Below are 25,144 nucleotides of genomic sequence, written 5' to 3' on the forward strand. Positions count from 1 at the left end.
TATATGAAATGGAATGAAGTGGATGATATAAGGGCGATGTTCAGCAGTCCTTTTGGTGTTTCTTTTAATATAGAAACCCCTAAACTATTGTAGTTGTAATATTCATATGTGTAAACATACTGAATTATAATTGGATGCATTTTACCGCCGTATCGTACTGTGCTATGATTGGTTAAGACCACCCAGAGGGTTAGGTCATGGTCAGTTGATCATGGTTGGAGATAAGTGAACATGCAAGTTGTAGCTAGCTAATAAAGAGCTACGTTAAGAAATACTGCATTGTATTATTTTGTACAAAGCGTGCAAAACAAGACAGTAGTGATATGGCAGGGTTCATGTTCATTTGTGTGCCTTTGAACTTTTTCTCTTGCATTACTGATATCGAATAACGTGTTCCATCATGACCTGTTACATTACTTTTACCACTTGATCCAGTAGTTTATGCAAAATAGGTAGTAATTTATTGCTTTTCTTTACTGTGCACAACGAGCAATTATTATAAAAATGTTTTGGTGCTTTGATACATTTTTCGTGATATCCAATTGGTAGGTACAGTCTTGTCCCATCTCTGCAACTCCCCTACGGACTTGGAAAAGGCAAAGGTCGAGAGCCATGCTTCCTCCGAAACACAACCCTGCCAAGCCACACTGCTTCTTCACACAGAAGCCAGCCACACCAATGTGTTGGAGGAAACTGGCGACCGCAGAGTGCATCAGTTATTTGGAGTGTGATGATGACATTGCAGAAGAAGACAGTGTGTGGGACCAACAATATTATGATGAGCAGAAACAGCCAGGGCAGGGCTAACATGGGTACGCTGACCCCCAAAACAAAGCTCTTAACCATACGGGAGAGGGATACAGGAACTAACCCCTCCACTTGATTCTGGGCAGATGCACCTAACACTACCAGCCCCAGGATGGTGTACAACACCCCTGTGCTGATAGAGAGCAGCTGAAACATGAGGAGGAACCAAACAGTGTCCACACTCTTCTCAATCCCACCAGAGGAGCACCAGAACCCCAAAGCTGAGGAGTAGCTGGGTCACTGTCTTGTGGTGGAAGGAGTATGTGATGAGCTTGTGTACCACAAAGGAAGAGGAGAGGATTAAAACTGAAATTAACGGCTTGACAGACATCAGCGGCATTGATGTGTTGTGCTCTAGCTTGCTGCTGTAGCCTACTGGCACCATATGTTACGTCATTAACGTTAGCTACAAGTTGTAGCAAGCTAGATAACGTTACAACAGTCCCATTCAAAGTAGCTAGCTAGCTACCGAGCATATGATTCTTAAATCACCCAGTCCCTCCTTGCTAATTTACCATGCCCATTGCCAAAAACTGTAGTTCCAAGACTGAAGGCATCCTCTGATAACCTGAAATATGTAATGACAATAAAGAAAACAAATTACACTATAATAACAGCAACAATGACACTCGTTAACCTCAACTCAGGAGTAAAACTCTTGAACCTCTGAACCACAGTTGTGGAAAATTTGATCCAAAGATTAAGGCAGAGACTATTTAACAATATAATAAACATATTTAATACAAGCAGCAGCAGAGGAGATCCACCTCTAATTTCACAGCAAGGAAGAAATGGTTACATGTCCCTTATATAGTGGGAGGTGATAATACAATCATATTGTTTACACAACAGTTCTTCTATACATCAATAGTTCTGGAACACAATGGCCTTGTGTTAGGGTGCAGACATACAAGTAGTCTATGAAACGCATAACATCACAGTCCAACACAGAACATATCCCTTGAGAAGTTACAACAGCTCACCCCAAATTCTTCCACCACAACATCTTTCAAAACTGATTTGATGCTCAGTACATTTGTCAAACTGATACCAGTGGATAATCAAGCACAATACAAACATTTCAGTTACGAAACCTGTCCTCCAATATTGCACAGCACTTTAGCTAAGACAGGGAGGGAGTTGATAGATTGCTAAACCAAAGCAAATGTAATGGACTTCCGCATTTGGATTAATCACATTCTTTTTATTTATTTCTATTAATCACCTTCACAACCAAAGTTATTTAATGCGCAGATCATGAAGTGCACTAAGGCAGTGCTGCATTTAAAGACACTGCCACCTGCTGGCTTGTGCCTGAAATGTGATGATCAGAGTCCTCAACAGCCCATTTGAGTTTGATAGAAAGCGAGATAGATATATTTGACAGTTAGTAAAATAATAAAACAGTTTAATAAAATAAAATGTGTCAGGGACAACACAATAAAGTCAACGACTTCCATTGTGGTCCCTTAATGCTTGTTACTCAATGTGCAAAATGAAAACAAAAATGTCAAGGAATGGTTTCTTCCTATTGATATCCTCTTGGCCATCTATGTAAAACATCCAACCAACCATCGATACAACCATTACTCAGTCAGTAGGAAATATGCACATCATTTCTTTATTCATCTAGCTACAACCAGTGAGAAGACAATACCACCAGTTAGGCTCCAAACAAGCCTTTTTCTTACGATGTATTATGCAGTCATGAAGCTGTGACGTATTATGATGTAACCAAGCATTAATTCAATACATTAAGATTTTATTTAATCTGTACAATCTCTTTCTTCACTCAGGTTGTTGCAGGTAACCTTTGGCCTTTTGGTGCACAGCCTTCCCAACCTGTATAATATAGACAGGGTACCACACATACACATACAGCTCTGAAAACATTAAAGGAGACCACTGCAAATGTTTCTTAAATCAGCATCTCTACATGTATGGCAGCCATTCCATTCCAGTGTCTGTTGATTTCCAACACAGGCACACCTCATTCTGCTGAATGAGGTACTGATCAGGTGATCACCTGAACCAAACCTTATTTAACGAGGAAAAGTATAAAAACCACTGCTGTGGTCATCACTATCCTCTTGCAATAGGAACAGCTGGATGGCAAACACAGTGCTAGTAGTACCTCAAAAGTAATTGGAAGCTAAAAATAACTATTGACCATGTCAAAAGAGTTGAAAAGGGAAGTTTTGATTGAGGAAAAGAAGGGTTCAATTCTGGCTTTACTGGCAGAGGGATACAGTGAGCATCAGGTTGCTTCCATCCTTAAAATTTCAAAGACAGTGGTTCATAGGGGTGGCAGGTAGCCTAGTGGTTAGAGTGTTGGACTAGTAACTGGAGGGTAGAAAGATCGAATCACTGAGCTGACAAGGTAAAAATCTGTTCCTAGGCTGTCATTGAAAATAAGAATTTGTTCTTAACTGACTTGCCAAGTTAAATAAAGGTAAAAGAACAAGGCCAAGCAGCAGACATTGGGGACAACAAAGCTACAGACTGGCAGACGGTGAAAACGACTCTCCACTGACTGGGATGACTGCCAACTCATTCGAATGTCACTCAACAACTGTAGGATGATATCAAATGACCTGCAAAAAGAGGTCTTCCTTCTACTCAGACAATGTTCCCCAACTCTGAGGATTGCTTTTTCCAGTAGGACAATGCTCCATGCCACACAGCTAAGTCAATCAAGGTGTGGATGGAGGACCACCAGATCAAGACCCTGTCATGGCCAGCCCAATCTCCAAACCTGAACCCCATTGAAAACCTCTGGAATGTGATCAAGAGGAAGATGGATGGTCACAAGCTATCAAACAAAGAATTTTTGCGCCAGGATGGCATCAAGTCACCCAACACCAACGTAAAAGACTGGTGGAGAGCATGCCAAGACACATGAAAGCTGTGATTGAAAATCAGGGTTAATCCACCAAATATTGATTTCAGAACTCTTCCTAAGTTAAAATATTAGTATTATTCGAGGTCTGACAACTACATCTTTTTTGATCACTTGTCATTTTCTGCAAATAAATGCTCTAAATGACAATATTTTTATTTGGAATTTGGGAGAAATGTTGTCAGCAGTTTATAGAAGAAAACAAAAATTTTCATTTTACCCAAACACATACCTATAAATAGTAAAACCAGAGAAACTGACAATTTTGCAAGGGTCTCTTAATGTTATCCAAAGCTGAGTATACATACATACACACACACACACACACACACACACACACACACACACACACACACACACACATATATATAGATATATATATCCAATATTGATGGAAATGTTTCCCTCAGAAAGCATTGGATTGTAATAATGAGAGAATCAAAAGAGCTTTAAGACGCCGCCCTTATATGGTAAATATACAATACTTATCTGTTTTGTCTTTGTTATATTATCACCTTTTAAATTGAGTGATGTGTTGACGGTTGAATCCAGTGAGGGTTAGCATCCCTGATTCTGTGATGTGGCCAACCGGCAAGATGCACAGAAGAACAAAGCCTTTAAGTCATATCCGAACTGAAATCAATAACACATGCACATTAGTTATGCATTCTGCAATAAGCAAAGCAGTGTTTAATTCCTTCTTTACTGTTTACAGCCAATCATTGTGAGCTATGGGCAGGACCAAACATCTGGGGATGAATGGAACATCAATCCAGAGCCTCTCAGCCAGGTCATCTCTGCTGTTCCCATAGAGACACAACAGATATGAATCAAGAGATTGATCTATGGCCATTTTGGTTGGCTTGGTTGAATTGACAATCATCCATTCGAGATGCTAAAGAATCCTATACTATGGAAGGTCTTTAGCCCCACCCCTAATGTTATGGGAGTTGCATTTATTGCATTTTCAGTTACCCATGTATTACTCACTACTTGTACAGCCATGTTGGATTGCCTACATATTCTACATTTCCTTGAGGGTCAATGCCAGTGTATTCTATGGCTGCCATGAGTACATGTCTTTCTCTGTCTCCTCAGTCTGGAAGGGTGACTCGGCTGATAGAGAGAAAATATGATGTGATCTCATCCTCCAGTTCTGATGACTTTTCCATCTACTCCTTCACTGACTGTGAATCGGAGGTAAGAGTTGTACCCTACCGTCCATGTCTTTGTTGAGTGACATCACTGTGAGGAGGATGGTCTCTGACTAGTTGACTCTGATACACAGTGTGATGATGAGGATCATGAAAGGAGGACACCACCACTGAAAGTTGAGAATGGAAAGGTGACAAAGCTTGAAGTGAGGGATATGGACGAGGATGATCTGTCTATCTCCTCCCCCACACACATTTCTGAGCACCTCTCAGTGAATGTGGAGAATGGACTATGACCAGCTAGCTCACTGACACACAGCTTGATGATGGCAATGATGCCTCTTCTGAGGACAGTCCAGAGCCTCCAAATGAACCACAAGGACCACTGAAGGACCATCGACTGGTAGGCATCTTTTAAATTTGTGTGTGTGTGTCACATCTCAACGGTTTGACCCCATGTCTGTAGAGATTATTGTGGACAAGTTCAACATCCTCCTCCCTGCCTCTGTGAGTGCCCTGAAGAAGGTGTCATGCCAGATGGAGGTGGTCACCACTGTCAGGCCCTGCAGGCATCAGCTGGACAAGAAGACAGAGTGGACCAACATCAAAGAGGAGAGCCTGAGGCGGATTAAAGAAAACCTGACCTCAATAGAACTCAAACGGGGCCTGAAGACGCTCAATGACGGTCAGGACATCAACCAAGAGAGGCAGAAGAAGAATGAGGGATGCTGTAGAGGATGGATTGCGAAGTGGATGGGGAGGAGGAAGGAGACTGATGAACGAAGACGTGGCTAGGGAGCTCAAGAGGATGGGCGAGCAGGTGAGGGCACTGATCCAAGAGATGAAGAGAAACTGCAGCGAAGGTGATCTGAAGGCAGTAGACCTGGACAGTTGGCTGAATAACTGGGCGTTGAAAGTGGCATTCAAGAAATGCACTGGAGAGATGGCCGAAATTATAGACAGCATGGCAGAAATGCAAACCAGTATAGCCGAGAACAGTCTCCTCAAGTCATAAAAAAATAACAATGTCCAGAGCTTTGTAAGTTACTCCTACTTATTGAGTGTAGTCATGTATCTGCAATGTGTATAGTTTAGTTATAAAGTATATGTACAGATTGTTTTTAACGTAGCATTGTCCTGATATTTTACTTTACTTTCTGGTCCTACAAAGCCCAGGGAAGGTCTCTGGTCCTGTGTCTGGCAACACTGGCCTCTCTCCTCTTGTGACCTCAGCACCCCGGACCCTGGCTGAAGCCCTACGGGCCCTGCCCTCTGCTGTGGCCCCTCCCTCCCCAGAGAATGTCCCAAGGCCTCGGACTCCTCTCAGCCCTGTCATTATCACTCCGTCCGCTACAGAGAACTTCCCATACCGCCACATGCCTCGCCTGGCCCCCATCACCAACCTGGGCCAGACCGGCAGGAAGCGGCTCCAGGAAATGGTAGGAGTGGCCCCACAGGTGGGAGGAAATACAAGAAGGGTATATTGGCCATATATCCTCCTACAGTATAGCATAGCTCTAGATATAGTAGCTCAAGAGAAGAGAACCCATAAGCTTACATTACTTTATCTCCTTGTCCAAAAAAGCAGAGAAGCAAGAAAAGGCCAGTAAGATGCAACCGATGGAAAATGTTGGAGAAAGTAAGGAGGAGGAAAAGAAAAAGAAGAGTCTGAGGAAGAGGTGAGGAAATAGAGGAGGAAGACGAGGAACATAACCAGGGAATACTAGACTAGAGAAATAGAATGAGGTAGCAGAGAAAGAGCAGCTATCTGATGTGTACATGGATATATTGTACTTTTCATAATAAAAAGTATGTTAATTGTCAAAACAATTTCGTTACCGATTTTACATTCCCTCTCCCAGTCGCAGCTTGACGTTTGTCATGAATACTGCTCTGGAGGCAGAACTGTGCAATTTCCTCTAGATATGGCAGCTGCAAAGCCAAAATTGGCTATATCTTAAATATTTGTGGAAAATAATTGTGTTTTATGGACTTAATTTAAGGTAAGGATTAGCAGTGTGGTTAGGGTTAGGTTAAAAATCAGATATTATTGCTTTATGCCTGTGCCAGCTTGTGACCACTTTGCAGAACTGTCGCCAGGGCAAGATTCATGACAATAAATGCCAAACTGCATCCCACTCATCCTCTCCCTATCTTTACAAGGCTGCAGAACATGCAAGCTAGTGATGCCGGGATTGTCTCATAACCCGCAGTCCCCAGGCGGGTGGGTTGCAGGCAGGTTCAATAAATTGACAACAATAGGCTACATAACAAAATCCAAAAAATGTATAATTATTGTGAAATTTACACTAAGCGTACAAAGCATTAAAGACACCTGCTATTTCCATGACAGACTGACCAGGTGAATCCAAGTGAAAGCTATGATCCCTTATTGATGTCACTTGTAGATGAAGGGGACAGGACAGGTTAAAGAATGATTTTTAAGCCTGGAGACAATTGAGACATGGATAGTGTATGTCTGCCATTCAGAGGGTGAACAGGCAAGACAAAATATTTAAGTACCTGTGAACGGAGTATGGTAGTAGGTGCCAGGCACACCGGTTTGTGTCAAGAACTGCAACACTGATGGGTTTTTCACGCTCATGTTCCACCAACCAAAAGACATCCAGCCAACTTGACAATTGTGGGAAGCATTGGTTTCAACCTGGGCCTGCATCCCTGTGGAACGCTTTCAACACCTTGTAGAATCCATGCCCCGATAAATTGAAGCTGTTCTGAGGATAAAAGGGGGTGGGGGGGCTAACTAAATATTAGGAAGGTGTCCTTATTATTTTGTACACTCAGTGTATAACCTATTGGCTATACTGCGCAGTTAGGGGCCGTCTGTAAAGGTACTATCTTTACCAGCATCATAAAAGCTGATATTATTTCATGGGCCTATTGCAACGAAGATTGGCCACTAGAATATTGCCAGTTTATATTCATAAATAAAAGTTAACCTAATTTTACCTTCTGTTATAAAGACCATATTCAAATGAATAAAAATGAAAATAAAAAACGGTTTCCTATCTGAAGAGATTAAATTTAAAAAATGACTACGATAAGTGCCTATTAAGTGCCAAATAAAGTATAATAGGGTTTCATATTATATATTTTAACCCCTTTATCTCCCCAATTTTCGTGGTATCCAATTGGTAGTTACAGTCTTGTCTCATCGCTGCAACTCCCTACGGAGTCGGGAAAGGCGAAGGTAGAGAGCCATGGGTCCTCTTAAACACGACCCTGCCAAGCTACACTGCTTCCTGACACAATGCCCGCTTAACCCGGAAGCCAGCCACACCAATGTGTCGGAGGAAACACCATACACCTGGCGACCGTGTCAGCATGCATGCGCCCGGCCCGCCACAGGAGTTGCTAGAGCGCAATGGGACAAGGACATCCCTGCCGGACAAACCCTCTCCTAACCAGGACGACGCTGGGACAATTGTGCGCCAACCCATGGGTCTCCGGGTCGCAGCCGAACCAGGATCTATAGCGGCACAGCTAGCAACTGCGATGCAGCGCCTAAGTCCACTGTGCCACTCGGGAGGCTGGGTTTCATATTAAATCATGCATAAATCCCTTGTGACAAGCTTTTGAATTGGACGTTTCAGACAAAAAATGAAATTGCTAAAAAATGTCTAGCCTTTTTATCTATTGGTAACGGGGTTGACGTGTTAAGCTCGACACACTAAGTTTTGCACCACAAAACAAAAAATTGCAAAAAAGAGCAGGACTAGCTCACGAGCTCAACTAGGACCTGTATTTTGGAGCTATGTCTTTTACAACTCTCCCATTCACCTGTGTGAACTTCAGCTTCGTGGCATGCTAGCCTTTTACTGGCTGCGGAGAGCCTTTTCTGTTTGCATTGTGTTGTGCACCAGGTTTTTATGTCTTTCCATGTTCTGTTTTTGAGAGCTGGCTCTGACCCATAACAGGCAATCCTCTTTGCCGGGAACCTTCTTCAGCACTTTACATTTTCCCAAATGCTTCCAAACTGATGCTTTCTCACAGCTGCTCTTGGGCCTCTTGGGTTGAGAAGTCATTCTCCAAACCTAATCGCAAACAAAGAAAAGATTAAAACACATGATGGTCCAACACAATAGGGGAGAGGGGCATAGGGAAGGTAAGGGAGAGGAGATAAAAAGAAAAGACTTCCTCCGTGTCAGGTAAGCAGTCTCAAAGTGTACCCTCACCAACTTACCGAGTGAGTTCTGAACATCCCTCGCTGTCCTCTGATCCTGCTTCCAAGTCTTCTTGGGCCTCTTTCTGGTGTCTGTCTTGACTCTTTAGTGTGTTTTTTCAGTTCTTTCCCAGGCTTTCCTGAAAAACACAAAAAGATGGAACATACATAAGAGTAACAACAAATCCACATATTAGCAAGCAACGACATTACATTTTTGTTCAGTAATCACTCAGCCTGGTAAGTTTGACGGTGGACTGCGGCTGTTCCCTTGCTTTACGAAATCAGCCGGTGTCTACCGTCACAAATTTACCAGGCTAAGTCAGTTCTGAACAGCTGTCACTCGAGTTTTAGCTGTCAGGTTCATACTCACTGATGCAGCCGGTGTCACTCAGCTGGTGTTTGTATCATATTTGTACAACAGCTGATGAAACTATAAAAAAAATGTATCAGTGTAACTTCCTGATAGTTGCTGATTGAAAATACAATCTACATAAGACATTCTAAATCAGCAGGTTTTGCATTGGTGGAGTTTTGGCTTGCTTGGTGACATCACCAGGTGGTCTAAGTTAATAGACCAATAACAAAAAGTTTGAAATCTCTCTGCCAATAACAGCTAGTTTTGAAGCTACATTTCCCTCCCATTAGTGGATTGATCCATGTTTTCAGGCTATATAGTGTTTGTTTACATTTACTTTGTTTACCCACATTGGAGTAAAACAAGCTTATATGTGGAGTTCTGATGGGGTACAACAGTTGAATGGGGTACAACAGTTGAACTAAGCTAATGAGGCATTTATAAGTTATATTCTTCAAGAATCAATATCACTAAATTGCAGGTCCAAAAATGGATTTTGCAACTGCCGATTGCCACTTCAAAATGCAGGAAATGAGGGGGTGGTTGACGGTTGGCTCCATACCTTGGCACGAGAGATTCCTGCTTTTATCCGTGTTCTGACGAGAACCATTTTAAAATAGACATGTCATTAATAATGTATAGTATGACAGATTACCTATGGCAGCAACAACTGTCTCTCCCAATCAAGCCTTCCCTTCTAGCACCGCACTGTCTCTGCCAGTCCTGAGGCAAACAAAACATGTTTTCACAAAAAAAAAGAAATGTATTTGGACCATCCGGATATCCATATTTGAATAGTGCAATATTTCAAATGCCTATCCCTAGCTGCCATTTCAAAATAAAATCACTGCTAAACAAAATGTCTCACATTGTGACTAGTGCAAATAACTCGGCCTGCCACAGCAAAGCTACCGAGCTAGAACCACATTTGCATCAGAATGTAGCTAGCTACCAGTAGCTAGTTTAACATTACTCCTATGGAGTTTTTTAACATTATGCACAACACAAAATTATTTCATATGAGAACATCTAAGACATCATAACAAAGATAAGCAATGCAATAATAATCCATTCCGAAATGTATTAATGTCTACTCCAGCAACATTTAGCAGCTAGCTGGCTAATTAACCTATCAGTATAGCCAGGGAAAATGGCTCGCTAGCTAGCTGCTAGCTAGCTAACATAATGCTTCAACATAGCTAATACTTTTCCATGCATCGACGAAATGTAGGTCGCTACAGCTACATTGGCCTAGTTATTGTTGAATAATAACAAAGCTAGGTAAATTCATTTAAAATAATATCGCCAGTCATTTCAAAATACTTACAGCTGAAATACACTGCTGTTTTCTTTGTGAGCATGGTGAGCTGGAGAAAGCCGCATCCACATGTAGAGTTCTGGGGGATGGGACAATATCCCCAAATAGACCCTGGCTTTGGATCAGGTTTGAATTCCCCCCCGCTAATGATCCTTGTTAGGTTTGGGGAGGGGAAGCTGATCCTAGATCTGTATCTAGGGGAAACTTAGCCCCAGCACATAAAAGAGAGAAGGGGGGAGGAGAGAGAGCGTCGCTCTCAGGAATGACAGGACACGTACAAAATCTACCAGTAAGAAATTGGTTTCAGAATATAATATATTACCTTTAGCAGTTCTAATGTCTTCATTTGCTCCATTTCATTAGTCTTGTTGATTGATTGCCGATATCTAGTTTCACAGAAAAGATGGTGTTGATAAAGAGCATCCATCTGTGTTTGTAATGCATTCATAGACATATAGTTCATACTGGTGGTCCTACCCATCACCCACTTCACTCCATTAACCCTAAACTTGCTGCTCACATGGTGGTTTGTCTAAATCTATTTGACTTTAGGTTAGTTAAGGTTAAGAAGGTAAAGATTGTGTTAGGCTGTGTCGGGAGCTCTAGTGGCAATGCTGCCTCACCCAGATCACACATTGCCCTATATAAGTATATATTGTAGCAAGCTTAACCCAACACTTACCACCTTCTGATCTCTTGGTGTAATGGATAAGGTGTTGGCTTGCTAGTCGCTGGACCGGGGTTCGAGTCCCAGTTGGAGCTACCCCCAAATTTGTTACATTGGTATCAGAAGTGGGATAGTGACTGTGAAGCCATCTAAGATGTGTGTACACGTGAGAGACTTGCTATAAAGAAGTGTGGGGGAATGCTCTCCCAAAGGAAGGAGGTAATGTAGCAACCTTAATCCAACACCGAGCAAACTCATCTTGAGGTTTGGACATCTTGGCGTAGCACTTAAGGTTTTGGCTTGACAGTTGATGGACCCATGTTCAAAACCTGTTTGGGGCGACCGCATGAATTCACTAAAATATATTTGTTTGCCTACGGGCAAGGAGACCCGGTTTTGAGACAGAAGGGGCATTACGCCATTGCTGTTTGCAAAAAAAACACAACATTGGTGGAAGCAGTGGAATTGTCCTTTGGGAGAGGTGTGCACATTTCATGGGCAGGATCTGTACCCGGGCCTCCCATGGGAAAAACCAGTGTCTTGACCATTAAACCAAGATGTAATGCCCTCTTGAGCTGAGGGTGACACTGATTTTAAACTTGCAGGCAGGACTACCTCATTACCAGATCATGAGACACGCACATGGGATAGTGTAAAGGGAACTTTGCATAGGAAGCCCATGCCAGGTCGCAGTTGTAAATGAGAACTTGTTCTCAACTAGCCTACTTGGTTAAATAAAGGTGAAATAAAAAAAAGTGTTAGAAGGTGGAAGATAGAGAATTAGTCCAGTAACTTAATGGTCACTGGTTTGAGTCCTGAGTCAGGCAACAAAACGTGGGATTTGATCTGAACTGGCAGATCTGTGACCAAACCCTTCAGAAAAACAAATTCCCTTTGTTCCCCGTAATTTGGACTAATAAATTGTACTGGCGCCGGAGAGGATGGCTGCCGTTTTATTGGCTCTTAACCAACCGTGCTATTTTGTTTGTTTTTTCACATTGTTTGAAACTTATTTTGTACATAATGTTGCTGCTACCGTCTCTTATGACCGAAAAGAGCTTCTGGACATCAGAACAGCGATTACCCACCTTGAATTGGATGAATAATTTTTCTTTAATGAGTCAAACGAGAGGGATTTACTCCAGACACCTGAACAGGCCCTCATCCCTGTCATTCGTAGGAAAAAAAGACAGATTCGCAGAAGGAGATCGGGGTGCCATGTGAGGATCAGGCAAAGAGTGGCTAATCTGCCTTTGCCATCCGTACTGTTAGCCAACGTACAATAGCTGGAAAATAAATGGGACGAACTAAAAGCACGTATATCCTACCAACGGGACCTTAAAAACTGTAATATCTTATGTTTCACAGAGTCGTGGCTGAACGACGTCATTAATAACATACAGCTGGCGGGTTATACACTAATCGGGAGGATAGAACAGCAGCCTCTGGTAAGACAAGGGGTAGGGGTCTATGTATATTGTAAATAACAGCTGGTGCACGATATCTAAGGAAGTCTCAAGGTTTTGCTCGCCTGAGCTAGAGTATCTCATGATAAGCTGCAGACCACACTATCTACCTAGAAAGTTTTCATCTATATTTTTCATAGCCACCACCACAGACCGATGCTGGCACTAAGACCGCACTCAATGAGCTGTATACCGCCATAAGCAAACAGGAAAACGCTCATCCAGCGGCGGTGCTCCTAGTGGCCGGGGACATTAATGGAGGGAAACTTAAATCAGTTTGACCTAATTTCAACCAGCATGTTAAATGTGCAACCAGAGGGAGGGAAAAAAACTAACTCTAGACCACCTATACTCCACACACAGAGATGCGTACAAAGCTCTCCCTCGCCCTCCATTTGGCAAATCTGACCATAATTCTATCCTCCTCATTCCTGCTTACAAAAATGTTTTAAGCAGGAAGCAAAAGTGGTCAGATGAAGCAGATGCTAAACTACAGGACTGTTTTGCTCGCACATACCCATACCAGAAGCCATGGATTACAGGCAACATCCGCACAGATCTAAAGGGTAGAGCTTCCGCTTCAAGGAGCGGGACTAACCCGGAAGCTTATAAGAAATCCCGCTATGCCCTCCGACGAACCATCAAACAGGAAAAGTGTCAATACAGGACTAAGATCGAATCGTACCACACCGGCTCCGACGCTCATCGGATGTGGCAGGGCTTGCCAACTATTACAGACTACAAAGGGAAGCACAGCCGAGAGCAGCCCAGTGACACGAGCCTACCAGACGAGCTAAATAACTTCTACGCTCGCTTCAAGGCAAGTAACACTGAAACATGCATGAGAGCATCAGCTGTTCCGGACGACTGTGTGATCATGCTCTCCGCAGCCGATGTAAGACCTTTAAACAGGTCAACATTCATAAGGCCGCAGAGCCAGATAGATTACCAGGCCGTGTACTCCGAGCATGCTCTGACCAACTGGCAAGTGTCTTCACTGGCATTTTCAACCTCTCCTTGTCAGAGTCTGTAATACCAACATGTTTCAAGCAGACCACCATAGTCCCTGTGCCTAAGGACACTAAAGTAACCTGCCTAAATGACAACCGACCCGTAGCACTCACATCTGTAGCCATGAAGTGCTTTGAAAGGCTGGCCATGGCTCACATCACCACCATTATCCCAGAAACCCTAGACCCACTCCAAGTTGCATACCGCCCCAACAGATGATGCAATCTCTATTGCACTCCACACTGCCCTTTCACACATGGACAAAAGGAGCACCTATGTGAGAATGCTATTCATTGACTACATCTCAGCATTTAACACCACAGTGCCCTCAAAGCTCATCACTAAGCTAAGGACCCTGGGACTAAACACCGCCCTCTGCAACTGGATCCTGGACTTCCTGACGGGCCGCCCCCAGGTGGTAAGGGTAGGAAACAACATATCCGCCACACTGATCCTCAACAAGGGGGCACTTCTAGGATGCATGCTCAGTCCCCTCCTGTACTCCCTGTTCACTCATGACTGCACGGCCAGGCACGACTCCAACACCATCATTAAGTTTGCCGATGACAACAGTGGTAGGCCTGATTCACCGACAAAAACGAGAAAGCCTATAAGGAGGAGGTCAGAGTCCTGACAATGTGGTGCAAGGACAACAACCTCTTCCTCAATGTGATCAAGACAAAGGAGATGATTGTGGACTACAGGACAAGGAGGACTGAGCACACACCCATTCTTATCGACGGGGCTGTAGTGGAGCAGGTTCAGAGCTTCAAGTTCCTTGGTGTCCACATCACCAAAGTATCATGGTCAAAACACACCAAGACAGTCGTGAAGGGGGCAAGACAAAGCCTATTCCCCCACAAGAGATTGAAAAGATTTCTCATGGATTCTCAGATCCTCAAAAAAATTCTACAGCTGCACCATCGAGAGCACCCTGACTGGTTAAATCACTGCCTGGTATGGCATCTGCTCAGACTTTGACTGCAAGGCACTACAGAGGGTAGTGAGTATGTCCCAGTACAACACCGGGGCCAAGCCTCCTGCCATCCAGGACCTCTATACCAGGCGTTGTCAGAATAAGGCCCTAAAAATTGTCAAAGACTCAAGCCACCCTAGTCATAGAATGTTCTCTCTGCGACCGCACGGCAAGCGGTACCGGAGCGCCAAGTCAAGGTCCAAAATACAAATTGTTTACTTAACACTTATTTTTCTTAAACTGCATTGTTGGATAAGGGCTCGGAAATAAGCATTTCAATATAAGGTCTACACTTGTTGTATTCTGTGACAAATAAAATCAGATTTAACATTACCTTTGCTAATGAAACAACTTTGTTGAAGTCTGGTTTGATGGTAATCACTCCATATCCATCTGCTCTTATCGTGCACAACAAGCATTCCTTCTCCTTTTGGCCAAGTCTGAGGAATACAAGAATACAATGCCACTTTTCAATTCCTGAATTGGAATCTACTTCAAAGTTATTACATACAAAGCAGCGTAATAAGTGCATAGGCTACATAGTGGTTTTTCCCCTTGTGCTACTCACTTGCCCGGTGGTCCCAGGTCCCCCATGATGTGCATGGTCTGTACAGGTGTGTTGACCACGTGGCTGGTCTTCACAAAGTTCTCCGAGGGCTCCCAGGTAATCAGCCTGGACTTGGGGAAGGTGCTGTCACTGCAGACCAACAGAATACCACAACCACATTTTGCATACAAGGGTAATGTGAACATACCCGTACACTGTTTGTCTTCAAAGCAGCACATCACACATCAATGTTGCTTCAATTACATTCACTTTAATAATAATTCACTTTGGTGAGTAACAGGGACCTACACTGGCTGTCTGTCCTGTCGTCTGTGTCTGACATTGGCCATCCTATGTGCCAGGAAGGTAGGGTTGGACTTGACCTGCGTCACCATACTCTGGGAATCCTGTAATGATTATATCAAAAACAGCTTTAAAACACTAACGTTTCTTTGGGACAGAAACAAGGTAAATTCTTTGTTTTGAATAATGAAATTGTCACGTCTGCTCCCACTCCCCCTCTCTGGAGCACGAGGTCGCCAGGCTGCTCATCATTACGCACACCTGTCACCATCGTTACGCGCACCAGCGCTTCAACGGACTCACCTGGATCACGTCATTGATTGCCTCCCCTATATCTGTCACTTCCTCAGTTTCATTCCCTTGTCTACATTGATGTCGTTTTGTTTCTCTTGTCCAGACTCTGTTCTTTTTTAGTTTCATGTCTATTTATTAATAAATCCTCACCCTGTACTTGCTTCCTGTCTCCTAGCGTCTGTGGTTATGGAACCGTTACAGAAATGGAGATTCTGTAGAAACCCACCCCTTCCCAATTGGTGTAGCAGTCAGAATCGGTGTAGGTGAAAATCCTGCGGTTCCGTCTGCCCCTGGTCCGCTCCAGAGCCATGATCTCTGTGTGGTACTGTCTCTACAGTGGAGTCTGGTATACTGACTCACTCTGGAACAAAACCACTTCATATTACACACACACACACACACACACACACACACACACACACACACACACACACACACACACACACACACACACACACACAACTTACTATGCAAAATCAAACTATCCTAAACAGTAAAGTCTTATTTGTTATAAGGACACTGGTAGAGGACCTACCTGACTGAACAGCTTCTCCTGCCAGCCTACCACCAACTCCTCCTCATCATCTCCGGCTGAAAACAAAACCAAGATGTCCTGGTCCATATCTAGCCACCACGAAAATAACATCTACTCAACTAAGAAGCATCTAACATCTTTCTGTTTCAAAACATCTAACATCTTTCTGTTTCAAAACAGTGTTAATACCTGATTGAGCCTGTGAGTTGAGGGTGTCCAGCTCAATGCCTCCCCTCTCCTGTTGAGTCAAAACCTGCTGCTGAAGGTGTTGGGAGAGGGCTGCTGTGGAGGTGAATCTCTAAATATGGATCCTGTAACACCATTGTAAATATAAACAAAGTAAACAGGATTCTAGTTAGCTAAATAACATGTTTTCATGGCAAACTCAGGGATCAGGTCAAGCAATATACTGGGTGTTTATCATCATCTGCTTTGAGAGCTAACGTTAGCTAACGACAGTGTCTTGCTTTTATGGCAATGCAAGGAATAAAAGCCACACAAAGGCCAACTGCAACTTACTTAATTGTAAGGTTTTTGACAGCATCTCGGGAACGATAGGCAGCCTCTCCGGTGTCGGTGCTCCAGCCATCTGCCATGTTGTAACGTTAGGAACTTTATTGATGGCTAGCTAACTAGCTAGATTAGCAACATACACACAAACGCGCAGCAAGCAATTTAGACAATTTTGTTGCTAGTACTTTTCACAAGCGTCTGCTCGTTGCATGGTAACAACAGTCTGCCTGCCTGGTTGGGTTTCTGGCGAGCAATCCAACTATTTATTGGTTCACTACCGCCACCTACCGTGGGATCCAGTCCAGAGCAGCAGAATAAACCCCCCCACTGATAACAGGTAAGGTAATATCAGTACAATAATATTCCCTTGCTGTAAAAAGTTTAAGAACCCCTGATGTAATTAATTAAGACAAAAATCTGTCTGACACAAATAATTGCAATTTAAAAAGCTTTATTGGAAATACACGTTTCAAACAACACAATTCAAGTACAGATGAGTGTAGCTAAATCAGATACATGTTAATTTAGTTTAAATGTGATGCAGTCCTCCAGTCCCAGTTCATTTGCACTCTTTTGACATGCTTCAGACCAGATGCATGCTCCACTTCAGTGTACAATGGTCCTGAATTTGCATATCACAGTGTTTGAAGCTTCTACGTTCTGCATCTCTCTGCTGTCTTTCATCTGAAGCCATATCCTCCAGGGTCTAAACAGGTGTAGATTTCCATCTCTGTGTGGGAGACCAGATATTGCAAGGAGACCAGTAAGGGGCCCTCACCTCTTCACTTTGGCCCAAGGATACCAGTGACACTGCCCTAAGGTTGGTGCTGTTCTTTGGATGAGACTGTGGAGACAGAGGTCTTATCTCTCTGTGGTTACTAAAGATGTCATGGCACTTATGACATGAGTAGAGGTGTTGACCCTGCTTCTCCTGGATATATTTCCAAGCCTAAGCATGTAAATCCAACTCATTATCATAGGCTGGATGGAGACCAATATCGATTTTTATTTTATAATGCTGCATGTCTCAAAATATAAGAATGAGACCAATATATGTATTTTGCTAATCATAATTCCTGTCTCTGAAATTACGTTTGTGTGTGTTGTAGGAATAACCAATACTCAAAATCTCTGTGTGTGTGTGTGTGTGTGTGTGTGTGTGTGTGTGTGTGTGTGTGTGTGTGTGTGTGTGTGTGTGTGTGTGTGTGTGTGTGTGTGTGTGTGGTAGAAGTAATAGTTGGCCATTATTTCTTTGAACATCTCAGTTTGGGCAGCAGCCACTGAAGAAACCTGTCAATCAAAAACCACAGGAGAATAAATAGTATTATAAACTGGGTGGTTCGATCCCTGAATGCTGATTGGCTGACAGCCGTGGTATACTTAAGCAATAAGGCACGAGGGGGTGTGGTATATGGTCAATATACCACACCTAAGGGCTGTTCTTATGTACAACACGACACGGAGTGCCTGGATACAGCCCTTAGCTGTGGTATAATGGCCATATACCACAAACCCCCAAGGTTTCTTTTTGCTATTATGAACTGGTTACCAACGTAATTAGAGCAGTAAAAATAAATGCTTTGTCATACCTGTGGTAAACGGTCTGATACACCACGGCTGTCAGCCAATCAGCATTCAGGGCTCGAACCACCCAGTTTATAACAGACCATATACCACGGGTGTGACAAAAACATGTATTTTTACTGCTCTAATTACGTTGATAACCAGCTAATAATAGCAATAAGGCACCTCGGGTTTGTGGTATATGGCCAATATTCCACGGCTAAGGGCTGTATCCAGGTACTCCGTGTTGCGTCGTGCATAAGAACAGCCCTTAGCCATGATATATTGGCCATATACCACACCTCCTCGTGCCTTATTGCGTAAGTTTGTACTTACACATCAGATAGCTGCTCTTTCTCTGCTACCTCATTCTATTTCTCTAATTCTCTAGTCTAGTATTCCCTGGTTATGTTCCACTTCTCCCTCCTCTATTTCCTCACCTCTTCCCCAGACTCTTCTTTTCCTCTTTCTTGTCCTCCTCCTTACTTTCTCCAACATTTCCCATCTGTTGTATCTTACTGGCCTTCTCTTGCTTCACTACTTTTTTGGCCTTGCCCTTGTTTTTCTTATTGACCTTCCCTTCCTGAATATTTTGGACAAGGAGATAAAGTAATGTAAGCTTATAGGTTTTCTCTTCTCTTGAGCTACGATACCTAGAGCTATGCTATACTATAGAAGGACTTATGCTATACTATTGAAGGACTTACAGCCAATATTCCCTTCTTGTATTTCCTCTCACCTGTGGGGCCACTCCAGCCATTTCCTGGAGCAGCTTCCTGCCGGACTCGCTCAGGTTGGTGATGGGAGCCAGGCGAGGGCTGTGGCGGTATGGGAAGTTTTCTGTTCGGGGCGGAGCGATAATGACAGGGCTGAGAGGAGTCAGAGGCCTTGGGACATTTACTGGGTAGGGAGAGCCTACAGCAGAGGGCAGGGCCCGTAGGGCTTCAGCCAGGGTCTGGGGTGCTGAGGTCACAAGAGGAGAGAGACCATTCTTGACAGATACAGGACCTGAGTCCTTCCCTGGGCTCTGTAGGACCAGAAAGTAAAGTAACATATCAAGAAAGTGCTATGTTCAACACAATCTGTAGAAATACTTTATAACTACTCTATACATATTGCAGATACATGACTACACTCAATAAGTAATTGTCTGCATCATTTCCAATCCCCCATGTATATATATATATATATAATTTTTTTTAATATGCAGAACTTACCAGGAAGTCTGACTCATCGAAGGAGTGGAGAGACAGATCATCATCCTCGTCCATAACCTTCACGTCAAGCTTGGTCACCTTTCCATCCTCAACTTTCAGCGGTGGTGTCCTCCTTTCATGATCCTCATCATCACACTGTGTATCAGAGTCAACTAGTCAGAGACCATCCTCCTCACAGTGATGTCACTCAACAAAGACATGGACGGTAGGGTACAACTCTTTTACCTCCGATTCACAGTCAGTGAAGGAGTAGATGGAAAAGTCATCAGAACTGGAGGATGAGGTCACATCATATTTTCTCTCCATCAGCCGAGTCACCCTTCCAGACTGAGGAGACAGAGAAACGCATGTACTCATGGCAGCCATAGAATACACTGGCATTGACCCTCAAGGAAATGTAGAATATGTAGGCAATCCAACATGGTTTTACAAGTAGTGAGTAATACATGGGTAACTGAAAATGCAATAAATGCAACTCCCATAACATTAAGGGTGGGTCTAAAGACCTTCCATAGTATAGGATTCTTTAGCATCTAGAATGGATTATTGTCAATTCAACCAAGCCACCCAAAATGGCCATATGAATCAACAGATTGATCTATCTGTTGTGTCTCTATGGGAACAGCAGAGATGACCTGGCTGAGAGGCTCTGGATTGATGCTCCATCCATCCCCAGATGTTTGGTCCTGCCCATAGCTCACAATGATTGGCTGTTAACAGTAAAGAATGAATTCAACACTGCTTTGCTCATTTTGGCCTTGAATTGTGTATCAATAAATAATATAAGTACTGTTATGTGGTTGAATTTGAATGTGACTTACAGGCCTTTTGTGGATCTGAGGGGTCTGCACTGAAGTAGACTGTCAAGACAGCATTCAATGTGGTTAGATAGGGATTTCTGCATTTGCTTTCATTCTGATAACTGCAGTTTGTACATGCAGAATGCATAACTAATGTGTATGTGTTATTGTTTCAGGTCGGATATGACTTACAGGCTTTGGCCTTCTGTGCACCTTGCCGGTTGGCCACAACACGGAATCAGGGGTGTTCACCCTCACTGGTTTCAACTGTCAACACAACACTCAATTTAAAATGTGATAATATAACAAAAACAGGACAAAACAAACACATATTTGATATTTACCACATAAGGGCGGCGTCTTAAAGCTCTTTTGATTCTCTTATCATTACGGTCCATCTTTCTTTCTGAGGGAAACATTTCCATCAATTGATTGACACAAAACACATCCTGACTCACACACAGACACACACACACATAGATGGCATTCCAAATGGCGCCCTATTCCCTATATAATATATATATATATATATATATATATTGGGAAGGAGGTGCCCCAAAAGGCCAAAGATTACCTGCAACAACCTGAGTGAAGAAAACGATTGTAGATTAAATCAAATCTGAACACAGTTTATGTAGTGAATTAATGCATGGCTACGTCATTTTATATCACTGCTTTATGACCGCGCATAATACGTCACAAGAAAAAAGCTTGTTTGGAGCCGGACTGGTGGTCGCATCTTCTCACTGGTTGTAGCTCAATAACGAACGTGATGTGCTTATTATATCCTAATGACTGAGTAATGGTTGTATCGATGGTTGGTTGGACGTTTTACATAGATAGGCCAACATGATATCAATAGGAAGAAACCATTCCTTGACAAATATTTTTTTATTATTTTACTTTGAGTAACATTAAGGGACCACAATGGAAGCCGTTTACTTTATTGTGTTGTCCCTGGCCTGACACGTTTTATTTAATTAAACGGTTTTATTATTTTATTAAACTGTCAAATCAAATATATCTATCTATCTTTCTATCTAACTCAAATGAGCTGTTGAGGACTCTTTGGTCATCACATTTCAGGCACAAGCCAGCAGGTGGAAGTGTCTTTAAATGCAGCACTGCCTTAGCGCACTTCATGATCTGCGCAACAGTAACTTTGTGGTTGTGAAAGTGATTCATCCAAATGTGGAAGTCCAGTACATTTGTTTTGGTTTAGCAAGCTAGCTACTCAAGTCTTGGCTAAAGTGTTGTGCAATATTGGAGGAAAAGTGTCGTAACTGACATGTTGTATTGTGCTTGAATATCCTCTAGTAGTTTGACAAGTATGCACTGAGCATCAACATGATCACCCGAATAGTTTAGAAAGATGTGGTTCAGAGGTTCAAGAGTTTTACTACTGAGTTCAGGCTAAAAAGTGGCATTGTTGCTGTCATTATAGTATCATTTGTTTTGTTTACTGTCACTACATATTTCGGTTTATCAGAGGATGTCTAAAGTCTTGGAACTACAGTTTTTGCCAATGGGCATGGTACGTTAGCAAGGAGGGACTGGGTGATTTAAGAATCATATGCTCGGTAGCTAGCTAGCTACTTTGTATGGGACTGTTGTAACGTTATCTAGCTTGCTACAACTTGTAGCCAACGTTAATGACATAACATATGGTGCCAGTAGGCTACAGCAGCAAGCTAGAGCACAACACATCAATGCCGCTGATGTCTGTCAACCCGATAATTTCAGTTTTAATCTTCTCCTCTTCCTTTGCGGTCCACAAGCTCATCACATACTCCTTCCACCACAAGACAGTGACCCAGCTACTCTTCAGCATTGGGGTTCTGGTGCTCCTCTGGTGGGATTGAGAAGAGTGTGGACACTGTTTGGTTCCTCCTCATGTTTCAGCTGCTCTCTATCAGCACAGGGGTGTTGTACACCCTCCTGGGGCTGGTAGTGTTAGGTGCATCTGCCCAGAATCAAGTGGAGGGGTTAGTTCCTGTATCTCTCTCCCTTATGTGTATGGCCACAGTGGTTATGGTTGAGGGCTTTCTTTTTGGGGTCAGTGTACCCATGTTAGCCCTGGCTGTTTCTGGTCATCGTAACACTTTTGGTCCCACACACTGTCTTCCTCTGCAACCCCATCATCGCAGGGGGGATCTCTGTCCTTACTCCAACCTTATTGTGGTTGAAAATAACCATGATACACTGCAGTATGTCACAGCTTTAAGTGTGCTTAGTAGTGTAGTTAAGTTGTAATATGTTTATGTGCGGCCATGTGGTCTAAGGCACTGCATCTCAGTCTACAGTCCCTGGTTGAAATCCAGGCTGTATCACATCCGGCCGTGATTGGGAATCCCATAGGACGGTGCACAATCAGCCCGGCGCTGTCCGGGTTTGGCCAGGGTAGGCCGTCATTGTAAATAAGAATTTGTTCTTAACTGACTTGCCTAGTTAAATAAAGTTTAAATAAAAATAAATGATATACTTGAAATTTGTGTTGAGTCATCATCATGCTGTACATAATGGGATGTTTGGTTAGGAAAATCTACCATCACTGTGTCACACATTCTCCTTATCTTGCTCTGGGGAAACATGGAAAGGGTTGGCACACACTTCTAGACATGTCTGATGCTAGGGCATCAGTGCTGGACAAGAAGATGCCTTTCAGGCTGCTGAGGGACAACTTTGGTTTTAGAAGTGTTTTTCTTTTTTCATCCGGTTGGACAAATACTCCAAACAGCCTTCCCAACCTCGTCCTCATGGCCCTAAAGCACACTTTTGCCTCGTTTTGTATCACCTTTCAATGATAAATCTGGGGGGGCCAAAAATGCAATTTCAGAATGTGGGGGAGGGGGGCATGTCTCCCTGTTCCCAGTGAAAGTTGTGCCCCTGAACATTGATGTCCTGTATGACCCTGCATCAATAGAGAAGGAAGAGAACTGAGAAAGCACTAGACGCATCATTTATCCTATAAGACGAGAGGTCATTAAATTAACATGATTGCTGGGTGCAAGCCAGAGTACATGATGTACTACAGTATAATGAGGAGCAGTTTCAATAGATGATCCTCAGCTGTAATTGAATACTGTACAATAGGCACCTAGTGGTCCCCATGATTAGATAGAGAATCACTGTTTAGTTAGATAAGCTCTCTGTAATCTCTCCACATTCTCTTTGGTTGCAGAATCATTCCTACCCAGTCCAAGCCTATGCTCCAGTTTCCTCCAAACTACAGGCTACCGATACCACACCAAAGACATTTGAAGGCTGGGCCCACTCCTACTATATGTAACCGATGTGAAATGGCTAGCTAGTTAGTGGTGGTGCGCGCTAATAGCGTTTCAATCGGTGATGTCACTCGCTCTGAGACCTTGAAGTAGTTGTTCCCCTTGCTCTGCAGGGTCCGCGGCTTTTGTGGAGTGATGGGTAACGATGCTTCAAGGGTGGCTGTTGTCGATGTGTGCAGAGTGTCCCTGGTTTGAGCCCAGGTAGAGGCGAGGAAGGTATACTGTTACATATACACAGCGGAGCCCTGTTTAGTTCTCAGGTCATTATGTTCACAACCATGGATATGGCCTCAAGCATAGATTTGGGTAAAGTCAAATTCTGGAGCAGGGAGCAGTAGTTGAGTTTATCAAGAGTGTGGGCTACAAGAGCAGATTATGATGTAATCTTTAGAAAATTAGGTAGCTGGGCCTCCCGAGTGGCGCAGCAGTCTAAGGCACTGCATCGCAGTGCTTGAGGTGTCACTACAGACCCAAGTTCGATCTCAGGCTGTGTCACAGCCGGCCGTGACTGGGAGTCCCATGAGGCGGCGCACAAATGGCCCCGCTGAGTTTGGTCACCAGCTGGACGGTTTTTCCTCCAACACATTGGTGCGGCTTCCGGGTTAAGCGAGCAGTGTAGCAAGAAGCAGTGCAGCTTAGCATGGTCCTATTTCGGAGGATGCATGGCTCTTGACCTTCACCTCTCCCGAGTCCATAGGGGAGTTGCAGCGATGGGACAAGACTGTAACTACCAATTGAAAATTGGGGAGAAAAATTGATAAAAGTACAAAAAAATATATAAATAATAATTGGTCGTTGTGCACAGTAAAGAGAAGCTATAAATTACAACCAAGACTAAGTATAGCAAATCAATGATTATTATTTCTTTACAAATGCATGTTTAAGTTATACTGTTTATATACAAATAGCTATTTTGCATAAACAACTGGATCAAGTGGTAAGAGTCACGTAACAGGTCATGATGGAACACGTCATTCGATATCAGTAATGCAAGAGAAAAAGTTCAAAGGAACACCATTTTTACAGTTTACCACCACTTAATCAAAGACCTATACTTTAATGAACCAATGAAAAACAAGGCTCAATGACTGAATAGTTACTGCAATTTAAATGTACAAATTGAACAATACATTGTACAATATGAATGTGCTACAAGTATGTATATTTTACTCTAATCTTACTCTGCTCTCTGTATTTACACATCCTTCCGAGAGCATCTGAATATGCAGCCACGTTGAATTTTGTAAAT

General features: G+C 43.1%; 3 protein-coding genes across 9 annotated transcripts in view; all 3 read right to left on the reverse strand.

Moving 5' to 3' along the window:
* The window catches only part of LOC115148740 (Meckel syndrome type 1 protein-like), a 29,449-nt gene extending 13,125 nt beyond the window's left edge, over positions 1-16,324 (reverse strand). Inside the window, exons 1-9 of one of the 7 annotated variants that reach the window (XR_003866744.1) lie at positions 16,210-16,324; positions 15,696-15,793; positions 15,408-15,536; positions 15,174-15,279; positions 11,042-11,105; positions 10,729-10,913; positions 10,057-10,124; positions 9,065-9,183; positions 8,292-8,915 (exon numbers count right to left, since the gene is read on the reverse strand). Coding sequence is in view for 4 of the 7 variants with exons in the window: in XM_029690929.1 (XP_029546789.1) it covers positions 11,079-11,105; positions 15,174-15,279; positions 15,408-15,536; positions 15,696-15,793; positions 16,210-16,293 (444 nt within the window). In the remaining 3 variants the exon portion in view is untranslated. Of the gene's footprint in view, positions 1-8,291; positions 8,916-9,064; positions 9,184-9,416; positions 9,477-10,056; positions 10,125-10,728; positions 11,106-15,173; positions 15,280-15,407; positions 15,537-15,695; positions 15,794-16,209 lie in introns of those variants that run through there. The other 6 variants (XR_003866743.1, XR_003866745.1, XM_029690931.1 and 3 more) reach the window with 6 other exon arrangements.
* Positions 1-17,206, reverse strand: part of mks1 (MKS transition zone complex subunit 1) — a 57,601-nt gene extending 40,395 nt beyond the window's left edge. Inside the window, exon 1 of the mRNA XM_029690847.1 lies at positions 17,038-17,206. Coding sequence (XP_029546707.1) covers positions 17,038-17,114 — 77 coding nt within the window. The 5' untranslated portion in view covers positions 17,115-17,206. The remainder of the gene's footprint in view (positions 1-17,037) is intronic.
* An 819-nt stretch (positions 17,207-18,025) lies between these two features.
* On the reverse strand, positions 18,026-20,987 carry LOC115148736 (uncharacterized). Its single transcript, XM_029690921.1, has 9 exons — positions 20,956-20,987; positions 20,804-20,878; positions 20,633-20,671; positions 20,447-20,521; positions 20,037-20,138; positions 19,812-19,946; positions 19,334-19,621; positions 19,035-19,177; positions 18,026-18,321 (listed from the first exon to the last, which is right to left on the reverse strand). The coding sequence occupies exons 5-9, from the start codon at positions 20,115-20,117 to the stop codon at positions 18,276-18,278; spliced, it is 693 nt and encodes a 230-aa protein (XP_029546781.1). The 5' UTR covers positions 20,118-20,138; positions 20,447-20,521; positions 20,633-20,671; positions 20,804-20,878; positions 20,956-20,987; the 3' UTR covers positions 18,026-18,275.
* Between the last annotated feature and the right edge of the window lie 4,157 nt (positions 20,988-25,144).

The sequence above is a fragment of the Salmo trutta genome, chromosome 15 (assembly GCF_901001165.1).
Source record: "Salmo trutta chromosome 15, fSalTru1.1, whole genome shotgun sequence".
Classification (NCBI taxonomy): domain Eukaryota; kingdom Metazoa; phylum Chordata; class Actinopteri; order Salmoniformes; family Salmonidae; genus Salmo; species Salmo trutta.

Coding starts and splice junctions, on each gene's coding strand:
- LOC115148736 (XM_029690921.1), bottom strand. CDS start 20,117: ATGGAGAGAAAATATGATGTGACCTCATCCTCCAGTTCTGATGACTTT. Junction 19,622..19,811: donor TCGATGAGTCAGACTTCCTG/GTAAGTTCTGCA, acceptor CTGGTCCTACAG/AGCCCAGGGAAGGACTCAGG. Junction 18,322..19,034: donor AAGAAGAGTCTGGGGAAGAG/GTGAGGAAATAG, acceptor TTTGATTGACAG/GTTTCTTCAGTGGCTGCTGC.